Source organism: Motacilla alba, chromosome 1, assembly GCF_015832195.1.
Source record: "Motacilla alba alba isolate MOTALB_02 chromosome 1, Motacilla_alba_V1.0_pri, whole genome shotgun sequence".
In the NCBI taxonomy this organism is placed as follows: domain Eukaryota; kingdom Metazoa; phylum Chordata; class Aves; order Passeriformes; family Motacillidae; genus Motacilla; species Motacilla alba.
Genome location: NC_052016.1, coordinates 106,479,940 through 106,491,983, shown reverse-complemented (window position 1 = coordinate 106,491,983; position 12,044 = coordinate 106,479,940). Strand labels below are relative to the sequence as shown.

Below are 12,044 nucleotides of genomic sequence, written 5' to 3'. Positions count from 1 at the left end.
TTTATATCCCAATGAATGATTGATCATGACAGAAATTAATGAAAAATGTATTGAAATGAAATACAGTTGATTTACTTTTTCCTACCTAAACAAACAGATGATCTTGACCAAAATTTATGGAAAGAAAGATGTATTTAAATAAAATGCAGTATATTCCCTCTGCTCCATTTTTTCAGACAGAAGGATTATCAAAGGATTATGTGACAAAATTTTAATCTGATTTCCAAAATGAAGGAAAATTCTCTAAAAGAGCTGTCTTCAAATATAGGAAGAAAATAAGCTAGAAATTATTCATAACACTGTCTTATGACTTCAGTGCTTCTCTGCAATGTTTTGAAATAGAATGCAAATTCTCATCAGTATTAAAAATTAATTATCTGTCAAGCTGCACAACAGCAATTCACACCTCTCAGTTGCTATGCACCATACTGAAATTCAAGCATCAAACTCTTATCTGGGAAGGAAAATTAAAATTGTGGTATAAACATTTCTCCATAAAACAAAATAATCAAATAGCAGATAAAATTTACCAAATTAAGACAACCAGAGTAAGTAAATGTTATGTTACAAATTAACATCAGAATACAAAGCTGAACATTCTGTGCACGTTTAACAAAAAAGGGGGATGACAAATATACATGTTATATCATCAAAGTAACAACAGATATTGGATTAATTTAGCCTTCTATGCTTGTTGTTACTAAGTATTTGATTTTTTTCAATTTGCCTTATTTGAAAAGTTTACAATGTGTAAAGTCAAAATTAATGTCTCCCTCCAATTCATAAACCAGAGTTATACCTTTTGATGCATTTCTTCTTGAAGCTGCTTCTCTATTTCTTTTCTATACTCATTAAGTTTTACTTCTAAAGATTCATATTTCTGATGCAGGGGATAGGAGTCTGCAAACTGTTCATCAATCAGCTGAAGCTTCTCAGCTATAAAAAAGCAACACATCCATCATAATTTAAAAACATTTGCTGCAGTTACCTTACCAAGACTGCAGGAACCTCACTCTGCAGGACACTCCTCGGCGTATTCAAGCAGCACTATCCTAGAAAGACTCTGCCCAAAAGCAGAGGCAGCACAGAAATGCCATTTATCTGCTTTACATATATATATATGAACACAACATATACCAAGGAGGAGGTACTTGGCTGTTTAGGCACTATTTGTGGTATTACATAGTCATTCATCCTCTTTTACCATGGGTGGACAAGAATTTCCTTTTGTATGCAACTTGTAGCTTTTTTGTATTAATATATTAATTATGCAACCTTTAGCTTTTTTTGTATTAATATATTAATAATAGCATGCATATTATACATTCAAGAACTCCCAATCTATGCCTAACTTGGTCACAGAGGGCACACATTTACAAGTCTGTTCTCCAGAACACATTTCAGCACATAACATTTACAGTCCATTTGTCATAGGTCTTAGATAAATGCCCAGGGAAACACATGAGTGATTTTTAAAAAATCCTATCCTGACTTTGCCTTATGTTAAGAAAATTTAGAAATTTCATGTTCTAGCCACAGACCTGACCTTACTCATTGCAACTTTAGGTTGCATTTGAGTAAGTAACAAAGTAACACCATTCATTAAGTATTTAAAAAGCCATACCATAAACCAGTATGAAAATATCTGGGGAGACTTGTTTGCACAGGTTGCACTTACCAAGAGACTCTCTGTAAGGAGGCACAGAGGTTGTCTGAGTTTCTGTGTTGTGAGTTTCCCTGTTCAGATGATGTTCAGTAAGTCCAATTAAAATTTGCATAAGGAAACCTGGCGAGATCCAATAGCTTAGTAATTAGTAAATCAAACAGATTTGTAATTAACAGAGCAATTTTCAAGAAAACCTATTTGATTTACAGAAAGAACAAGTATTTCAGTAAAAATCAACACTAATGAACAATTATGGTTTTGTTATAAGCATAATCCAGTCCATCTCAGTCAGCAAAAGCTGTCCTTTTGCAGCTTTTCCTCCCATCCATGTCTCTTGACTCCCAAGTTCAGTTGAGAGTGAAGATTATTAGTACTTAATTATGAGTCCTTTAGGCAACAGGGGGTTTTGAAGATCAAGCTCCTTTAGGTTATACAGTATAGCTAGGTTTTGTTATGCAGATAAAAGAATTAGTTCTTATACAATACAATGGAAAATCAATTTAATCTGTAACTCGTTTTTGAAGTATATTCTGCAAGCTAATACAGTGTTATAAAGACAACCCAAAACCTGAGTTTTCCAAAGTTAGTATGAAAAGCCTCCAAAGAGCATTATATGTAATACCTGATTACAGATTTTTCTCATATTTCTAATGTACAAGTCATTTAATTTATAAGTAAATGCCAACAGTTAATCCACAAATATGAGTTGGATAATCCTAAAATATAACATTAATCATCCTGGTGTACTGCAAGTTTCAAAATCCAACTGAATCCAAATTACTCCATACCAACAACACATTTAAGAAATCTGCTTTTTTATTGCTCACATCTTAATAAAAATGAAGCTAACACAATTATCCCTGTCTGCATTGCATGCAAACATTTTGTACCTTTATTTTTCTTCCGAGTTCCTGAAGTCTGTAAGAAAGAAAAGAAGTTTTAGCCAGTCTATCTTCATCACCACTGTAATTTAAGCTTATTTTCAAAATCAAAATAACTTTACCAGTGATTTGTAAAGACTGGATTCTGGATTGATCCTCATTAATTGAAGAAGATCTTGCACAGTCCACAGCTGTGGGGAAAAGAAAGATCAGTTGGAAAAGGTTAACAAATTTAAAATAATTTCAAGTATGCAAATGGCACTATTTCACAGTTGTAAATGTTTTCAATTTGTGAAAAATCTATTTACTCCCCGTAAAATAATTTTCAGCGGCCTGCTGTTCTACATTTACTTATCTTCACTACTTCAGACATTCAGCAGCCAGGATGTAGCTTCATCATCAGCTAAAGCTGTGAAAAGAGAGTTTTGCTCTCTCCTCAGCAACAACACGTGCTTGCTACTTTCCTTGTCTGTTTTCTTGATTTATCATCTAAATCAAATGAGCTCACTAACCCAAATGATGGTTAACTACTCACCAGGTCAAAAAACTAATTGTCAGTTAGAAACAACTTCACCCTATCACACACTTATAGAGAAGCAATGGGAAGACAAGAACTGCCCTTTTCAGCCATGTTTTGTAGTTAGAACAGCTTGAACTAACCAGGAACCACATTTTCAGGGAATTGAAGGGCCAAACAAACTTTTATCAGGTTCAGTTCCCAAGGGCTCTGCCACACAGCCAGATTGTGGCTGCACCCTTCCAGAACAGCATCACTAGCTTATTGCCAGTTTTAAGTATTCATGAAAATTACCCCGAATGACAGAATGTTTTGTGGAGATGATCAGAAGCTGTAATTATGTTTGTACTTCCTGTCACAAAAAATGATCTTTTCAATTGTTAGAATATGGCAACCTCCAGAGAACAAAGCTCTTAGACATCGTGGAATAGGCAAAATATTGAGCTTACCTTCTTCTTCTCTAATCCACTCTCTGGAAAGAAAACAGAAAGTGAATACTCGTAGCCACATCTCTCTAGATGATCTGCCACCAAACTGTTGGAAGCAGTGATCAAAAGGGAACTGTCTTCACTTGGAACCATCTGTGGCTGAAGCTCTCCACTCAAAATTGGGTGCATTAGTTCATGGACAAGCTGGTTTCGGAGGTGTGTCTAATACAGAAAAAAACCCACTGTATTATCAGTTACGTGTGATTCAATGAGAGTTTTAGTTTTTCAAAATCCACAGGGAGCCTCATTTTACTTATACAACTTACAAACAGAACAGGGCAGACTAATTTTAGCAAAATCTGGAAGTGCACTATGAACACCCTGCCCTTCTTCAAAACCTTCTAATGGTGAATACAATGAACTCTGACTTTCCCTCAAAATGTATCAAACGTAGGACTACAAAGAAGTGCCAAGTCAAGAGCTCACATAAACACTACTCTTCTACCATCATTTTCAGATCACTGCTTTCCTGTTTTCCTTCCCTTTGGCTTAAATAAAGCTTTCCTGATGTGGCCTCCACCTCAGGTGTTCTTGGAACCCTCACTGGTCCTCTTTTGAGTCTCGTATCAAGAAGGTGCTCATGCCACCATAAAAGTAGATGGCAAAATAAACAAAAAAATTCAATGTCTTTAATATCAATTACTTTGTAGGGAAGCAAAAGAATACTAACCAAAGAGACCTACAGGCACTAATAATAACTAAATGTCATTTTAGAATTATTTATTTGCATTCTGTGAGTTACAATAGAGGGAAAAAAGTAACCTAAAATCAGAAGATCTCTCCTCCATGAAAGGAAGAAGGAATTATTTTCATTATACAGTTATTCAAATTGTTTACACAAATTGTTTAGAGGAAAAATCATGGCACAAATAGTGTTTTAAGCTTTCAAAAACAGGTATGCAACAGTGACATAACTGAATAAAGAGGCAGTGTATTACCAAAATGCAACAAAATAATTACCAAAAATTAACAAAGCCAGATCATCAGACCAGCCTGGTATTTTAGCATGGTTTTCAAGAGAAATTAGGCTGACAACAAAATTACAGAACTACAGAACATTCTGAGTTGGAAAGGATCATTGAGTCCAACTTTCAAACACAACTGAAGAAAACTGTTTGCCTTATTAATTTCTGAACTTGTCCAGTCTCAACCAACTTTAACAGATGTAATGTTGTCTCAAAAACAACGAAGAACAGCAATCTCTTATACATCTTGTGGCAAAGTGAAGGTGGAAAGCACAGGGCTAAATCCCTATCCCCAGGACAGAAAAGGAAGGCAGAAATAACCTTCCAGACAAGTTAAACAAAGCAGAAAAATGAACTTCAACATGAAGTAATCTGATAGAATATTAGTTAAATCAAACAAGAAATGGTTCAAGCATTGCAAGATAGGTATGGAAATCAGTAACACAGAAACAAATTGTCCTGAACAGGAAATTCCTAGCTATTGGATTATCAATGATATTTTTGAAATACTGATCTTGATTTTTTTTTCCCTATACATTCTCCTGAACGAGCAGATAAGGACAAAACAGCTCAAATAGTTTTAAAACAGGATTGTAATATTTCAGAAGTATTATTCATATCAGATACTTAGTTATCATAGGTAACAAACACATCCTGTAACCTGAGAGATCCTTTCCTATTTTATATTCTAATTTATTGTTCTCTCCCCTGCCTGACTTCTTTTTTCAAGTCTGGGTATTTCCAAAGACCTAAAGCAGGCTTTTTAACCTTCCTGAAAAACACTCCGAGGCCAAGGCATAACGAGCAACCATTCTGTTTAGGGAGAACCTCGCAAATAATAGGGGGGAAATCCCCAAACACAACACACCCCACCCCCCAAATAATAATTAAGTTGTGGCAAAAATAGTACTCCATGGAGAGAGCGAGACGCTTGTACTGGGCATGGCTTTTAGGGCTCTCTATGTGAAAGCAGCACGGAGGATCACAGGCGGCACCTGCTGAAAACAAAGCACACCTTAAGTGTGTCCAGTACGCCTCGGCTCTTAAAAGTCTGATACAGCCTTTTCCGGAGTTCCTCTTGGGACAGCGCCTCCTTTTCAACCGATGCCATCCTGCCCTGCGACACCGAAACAAAAAGGGGCAGTGCTGACTCGCGGCTCGACCTACGGCCAGCGAGACGCCGAGCGCTCTCGCCGCCCCCGCCTCCCCTCGGCCCGCTCGGGCTTTCCCGGGGCAGCCTCCCGCTACCCACGGCAGGGCGGCGGGGCCGGGCGCGGGGCCGGGCAGGGCAGGGCCGCTCTGGGCTGCGGGCGCGGCGGCGGCGGCCGCTGAGGCGTCACGGCGGCGCCGGATGGGGCGGGCGCAGCGCGGCGGTTCCGGCGGCCGCGGGCGGGCGGCGGACGGGGCGCGGCGCAGGGTAGGCGGCGGGCCCGGGCAGACCCTGCGGGCTGGGCCCCTTCTCCCTGCCCGCCTCCCTCTCCCCCTGTGCCGCGGGCCCCCCTGGAATCCGGGCCTTCCCCCGGGGAGGCCGGGGGGCGGTGGGACGGGTCGGCCTTTCCGGGCACCCCTGGAGTGCCCGGGGATGGAGCCGTGGGATTGTCCCACGGCCGCCGTGTGCCAGGGAGGAGGCGCCCGCCGCCCGCCGCCCTTCCCCTTCTGCTGCCTGTGAGCAGGGCCCGGGGAGAGGCGGGCGAGGAGGCTCCTCGGAGGCGGGTGCTGCGCGTTATGGCCCGGGATCGCTGTGTCTGGGGGCTCCCGGGGGGAAATCATCGGTGAGCAGGACAGGAGTCGGTTTTAGGTACCTAGGTTCACTTCCAGGTCCACTTCCCAAGGATATTCTCCGGCTCCCGCAGATTCTGTCAGGTTGGGAAGGAACGCAGGTATCTGGCACAGCCTGCTCTGACAGGGTCATCCTGGAGCACAGGGCACAGAATTGTGTCCAGACGGTTCTGGAGTAACTCCAGGCTTTCTGGACAGGCTGTTCCAGTGCTCAGTCACACGCACAGCAGTCTTCCTCGTGTCCAGGTGGAACTTCCCGGGCATCGGTTTCTGCCCGCTGTTTCTCATCCTGGTGGGTGGCTGCACCAAGAAGAGCTCGGCTTCATCCTCTTGATGTGCATACCTAAATGTTTATCTCTCTTTAGCCTCCAGTAAATATGGATGGGAGCACACTGGCTGATTTTTAGGAGCTCTTCTACATGGATTAAAGAGTTTGTACGTAGACTCATCAGCGCTTTTGTCTTTTCTTGTAGGGAGCGTTGTTTTGAAGAATGTCTGGAAGTTTTTACTTCGTGATAGTTGGTCATCATGATAATCCCATATTTGAAATGGAATTTCTGCCTCCTGGAAAAGTAGAGTCAAAGGTGTGGTTTTTTCCCCCCATGACACTCCTGTGATCCTTTTATAATTTTACAGTGTATTAGAAGTATGACCAGCATTTTTGTTAAAAGAAGTATCTACTATTTTCTGGGGTTTATTGAACAGAAATTTTGTCATAGGGAGTAGAAGTCTGGATTTAACTCAAGAACTCAAGTCTCTTAAAAAATCTTTGCCAGATTATACTAGTTTTTTCACAAAACAACTTCCTTATATATTCCCTGCTGTATGTTATAAAATATAAATAACTTAGTTTTGCTTTGGTAATTTCTCTTAGTGTGCAGAGGTTTTATAGTAGCTGTTCATTGTTTAATGCCACTTACTTTTAAGACATATACAGTAATAAGGTAAAGTAAGAAACATAAATTTGAAAGCTCTAGTCAGTCCTTTATGCTATAAAATACCTAATTTTTTAATCATCTTCATTAGTCATACTTGCTTTTAAGTTAGGAAAGCTACAAACTTATATTGATAAATAAAGACTTTGAAAATGTGCTAAATGCAATGCTACTCAATAAGTATTGTATCCAGTGGGAAAAGAACAAATCTTATAAGTGGCATTACATCAAAGAAAAAATAGACTTCAGAATAAAAGTGCATGTATCTGAGAGTGTATCCAAAAATGGAAGTATATGCTGTCACTGATTGGAACTGCATGGCATCATCTTTATTTTGAACTAATGTCCCATATAGATCATAAAGAAGGCTACTCAGACTAGACTTTGTGTAAGGATGTGTAAAAGCTGATTGCAGGGAAAACCTGAGAGGTGAGAGTGGCAGTAACAGCATCCTGTTACTATGAGAAACAGTACAAAACTACTTATTCTTCCAGTCTAACAAAAGCTTCCAGTGTGGTTTTGTCCTGTATCTCTTCTTGGCAGATGTCCTCTGGTGTTCTAGATTGTCTGCAAAGTACACAGGCCAAACACTGTGATCTCTTGTTTATTATAGGAAGAGATGCAGTTTACATCTGCAGGCACATATTTAATACTAGTTGCAGAAAAAAAGAAGACCCCAAAACCAATAAAACTATCCTGTTTTTAGGTAAACAACATGAGAAAAACAGACTCTTTAGATGATTTTATCAGCATACTTGCCTTCTGCATTTCTGCTTTCCACATCTGTCCCCCAGCTTTTACACATTGTAACTTATGGGTCAATTTCTGCCAAATTTGACTGAAATGTAGCCCAAAAAATGCTGCATTTTGTGTATGCTATGTAAATATCACAAAAACAGATGTCTGTAAAGAAGAGAAAAAGACATATGAGGGCCTATATTGTGGAATAAGTTAGCAGTGGGAGTTTGCCCATCAGTAAACAAAAGAATTCATGCTTGAGTTCATTCCTGAGATGTAATACAGGCTTTACTGATTTTGTTGCTCTCAGGACTGGTTTTGGGATGATCTTTTTATTATGACCTTTTTTCTCCCTTGAAAGCAAATACCATGAAAACGTATGCTACTTTCATTTAGGTACAGGATGGCACTTGTGACAGAAAAGCAGGGTAAATGTAACATTATGTAACTTGAACACTGGTTCTGTAGCAACTGGAGCAAATGATGATTGTTCATATTTCATTCCTTTCACTGAGTTACTAATCTGCTGTCTTCTGGGAATGCACCAGGATGATCATCGCCATCTCAACCAGTTCATTGCCCATGCTGCTCTTGACCTTGTTGATGAGAACATGTGGCTTTCTAACAACATGTATTTGAAGACTGTGGACAAGTTTAATGAGTGGTTTGTTTCTGCTTTTGTCACAGCTGGACATATCCTTCATATTCTCTTTCCTTATATTTATATAAGAAAACCCTTTTCGCAGAAAGAGGTAAGTTAGATAAAGTGAGTTTGGAACAGATTTCTGTGGCTATTCGCTGTTATTGTTACATCAGCTTCAGGAAGAACCATATTGGGAGGGACAGCAGCTGGGAACAGTTGGAAAGGTGAATTTTTACTTTTGTAGGAGCCAAAATAGCATAATGAAATGTGGTACATGGAGTAAAGAGGTATGAGAGGCTCTGAGCAAGCTTGTAAAATTCTCTGTTCCCACCCCTTTGACCGTGCTGGGGAGGAGAAGGGGCAGTGAACATGCCTGGTGTCAGTCACTCCAGTGGTGAAAATGCAGTGCTGAGGCTTGATACTATGTACAGAGAGTCCTAGAACTGTTTGTTGAGAAACAATTGTTACACATAGCAAGTAACACTGAATGACATTTTAACTTTCAGGGTGCATGGCTGAGGTGCTGGGAGCATCATCCTTGTTCAGAATTGCATCGTTTTAAAAAGACACCTTGGATAGAGAGGTGATTATTTTCAAATAGGGGGATGTTAAAATATAAAGGTAGTGCTTTCCAAATGTCATTGCTTCAATTACTTTTTTTAATGCTTCCTCCTATGAGTCACTGCTATGTTGTGTGCAGCTAAACATTTGAGGTCTATGTTGAATTAGGTGTAAATGCTTATCTCAGGATAATGTCTCTTTTCTTTGTAAAAGTTTTATTCTCCTTAATTACCATACATATGAGATTTATAATGCTTCATGATGTAAGGCAAGAAGATGGAATTAAGAACTTCTTTACTGATGTATATGAGTTGTATATAAAGGTAAGAAGTCATTTTTTATGGTCTTGCTGCACTACTTTAAGCGTGTTCTGCTGCTTGTGCTCAGGCACAGCTGTATTAGCATGTTTTCTCTTGGGGGCCTGTATAAGCACCTGCGCAGTCCACATCAGCCAGAGCTGGTAATGTGTGACACAACAGCTGTATTTTCCATTAAACAGAATAGGTTTTTTGAAATTGTTATAAACTCTGCTCTTTTAGACTTCTTCACTTTAGTCCAGTGATTTTTTTTGTAGAATAGATTAGAATGGTTTGGGTAGGAAGGGACCTTAAAAACCATCAGCAACTTCCCTGCCATGGGCAGGGACACCTTCCACTAGACCAGATTGGTCAAAGCCCCATCCATCCTGGCCTTGAACATCTCCAGGGGTGAGGCATCAACAGCTTCTCTGGGCAACAGAGAACTTGTGGGGCAACTTCTTGTGAAGCATTTTGTGGTAGTATGGTATCATTAATGATGATAATGAAAGGACTCTTCTACAGAGCCCGGTAGCTTTGCTCTCGGAACACATAGCCCTTGTTCCCAAATCCTGGTGGTGCTTCCACTAGACAGGGTCATGGCAAACAGTCATGGGAAGCACCACCATCTCAGCCTCCCACAGGCAGTCAAATGATCCTAATTTCCACCAGTGTGGTGGGTTTGTTCTGAGGAGCTGGTGCTATGGGATGGCTCTGCACATGTATGGGGAGAATGCAAGGGCCTTGAAAGCAAGGACTGTTTAGGAGGTCTCTGCTCTTAGTGGCACTAAATAGGCTGAAAGCTAGTAGTAGATGTCACCTCAAGTGACATTTTCCAGGGCTGGGCATTGTGCTTACTGACAGATATTTGTTCTTTCCCCAGTTTGCAATGAATCCATTTTATGAACTCAATACTCCTATTCGATCCACTGCCTTTGAAAGGAAAGTCCAGTTCCTTGGGAAGAAGCACCTTTTAAGTTGAATAAATAAATCTCCTGAGTGAGTGCTTTTGTTGGAACTGTACTTCATCTGGTTAGTTCCCTGCATGTTTTATACTCATCTTCTGAAGACTGACTAATTGGATGCTGAAGCAGCTTTTTCTTTTGCTGATCTAGATAAGAACAGCCAGGCTTCTCTGGTTAAAAAAAAAAGGTCTAGCTCAAGAAGTTTCCTTTTATGTGATATGAAAACAAAGTTTTAAACTGTCAGAGGCTGCAGAGGTACAAAAGAAGAAATTAAGACATTATGTGTTAATGCATATGCAAAATGTAAGCCTCTGACACAGAGTGGGAAGAAATCAGACCTAAATGCAAGAGATGTCACCAGTCACCTGGTTTAATATGAGCAAGAGGAACTCTTGACTGTTTGGCCTAAATGCTTAATTTTATTAGAAATTTTCCTGGTTGTAGTCCTTCAGTAGAGAGCTCACTCTGCAGACTAACCAGACTAAGATCACACTCTGTGGTAGTAAATCAAGCCTCTATTTATTGATGTGTAGTTGTATGTATATAAAGTGCTCAATAAAAAATGGAAAAATCAGAAAAGCTGTCTCCAGTACATCAAGAAATTTTGAGGAAAACCCCTAGTTTAAAAGTGTCTAATTTCAAATTTTTCACGTATTCAGTGCAGTACACATTTAGCTGCAGTGTTGCATCAATGAATGAAATAGACCAGAAGAGCCAGACGGGCCCTGACATTAATTCCAATTCACACATGAAAAAACCCCAAACTCAGTTTACATGTTGAAACCCACTGTTTTTTCCCATTATTTCTTCAACTGCTGAAACTTTCTTTTTGTAAATAAATTTAGAGGAGGATCTTTGCACCATGAAACAATATTTGTTGAGGTTTCAGAAAGGCATTATTTGGCCTGTCTGGCTTCTGTTCCATTGTGAAATGTTTTAGGAAGCATTTTGCAAAACTTACCATTCCAAACCAGTAATTTTTAAACAGATCATTTGGCATTTATGTTCCTAATACTTTGCTTGGGTTTACAATCTTAAGTTTTCTGTTTATTTTTGCAGCAAATCTGTATAAACGATCTTGTACTTTTTTTTTTTCAATGTCTGAAAAGTAATTTCCAAAGGAAGTGGCATGCTATTCTGAGAAGTATTTTGCATAGTCTGTATAATTAAGGGGACCACATCTGTATGTGCTGTAAGTGTATAGTCAGTCATTATTTCTGCACTTACTGCTAAGCTGTCACTGTAAAATGTTCCATGAGAAAAAAGAACATATTTACCTTTAATAAAACATGAAATGTTGTAGTATGGATGCTTGTTGAGTATACTTGAAATGACTTAGAAGAAAACTAGATAACCACAGTAACAGTACCTGCTGGGGTGGCCAGTGAAGATGGGAATACCTCTTTGCAATGTTTTTGCATATAAACTGCATTGCGCAGCACTTTGATAATGTCATGTAATTTTATATAAATCAATTTTTTTTTTTTCTGTATACATGGAAATAACAAACACACTTGAAGTAAAGCATTCTTGATCATGTGATAAGGAGCCTCTAAGCTGCAGTTATTTTCTGCCTCCTCCCCTGGAAAAATACTAACAGTTAAAGAGTC

The 12,044-nt window shown here is 39.4% G+C and overlaps 2 protein-coding genes across 6 annotated transcripts in view; one reads left to right on the top strand and one right to left on the bottom strand.

Annotated features, from left to right (window-relative positions):
• The window catches only part of OFD1 (OFD1 centriole and centriolar satellite protein), a 31,318-nt gene extending 25,446 nt beyond the window's left edge, over positions 1-5,872 (bottom strand). For all 3 annotated transcript variants that reach the window (XM_038141742.1, XM_038141753.1, XM_038141758.1), the window contains exons 1-6: positions 5,533-5,872; positions 3,514-3,714; positions 2,670-2,738; positions 2,557-2,584; positions 1,679-1,786; positions 800-936 (exon numbers count right to left, since the gene is read on the bottom strand). In XM_038141742.1, the coding sequence (XP_037997670.1) occupies positions 800-936; positions 1,679-1,786; positions 2,557-2,584; positions 2,670-2,738; positions 3,514-3,714; positions 5,533-5,628 (639 nt within the window). In that variant the 5' untranslated portion in view covers positions 5,629-5,872. The remainder of the gene's footprint in view (positions 1-799; positions 937-1,678; positions 1,787-2,556; positions 2,585-2,669; positions 2,739-3,513; positions 3,715-5,532) is intronic.
• TRAPPC2 (trafficking protein particle complex 2) lies at positions 5,872-11,741 on the top strand. 3 transcript variants are annotated; one of them, XM_038142066.1, is made up of 5 exons: positions 5,872-5,934; positions 6,770-6,880; positions 8,518-8,662; positions 9,411-9,496; positions 10,353-11,741. In XM_038142066.1, exons 2-5 carry the CDS (start codon positions 6,788-6,790, stop codon positions 10,449-10,451), a joined length of 423 nt encoding a protein of 140 aa, XP_037997994.1. In that variant the 5' UTR covers positions 5,872-5,934; positions 6,770-6,787; the 3' UTR covers positions 10,452-11,741. The 3 variants fall into 3 exon arrangements, with proteins under 3 accessions (XP_037997994.1, XP_037998015.1, XP_037998004.1); XM_038142087.1 differs by lacking the exon at positions 5,872-5,934 and adding an exon at positions 5,978-6,289; XM_038142076.1 differs by lacking the exon at positions 5,872-5,934 and adding an exon at positions 6,430-6,667.
• The last annotated feature ends 303 nt before the right edge of the window (positions 11,742-12,044 follow it).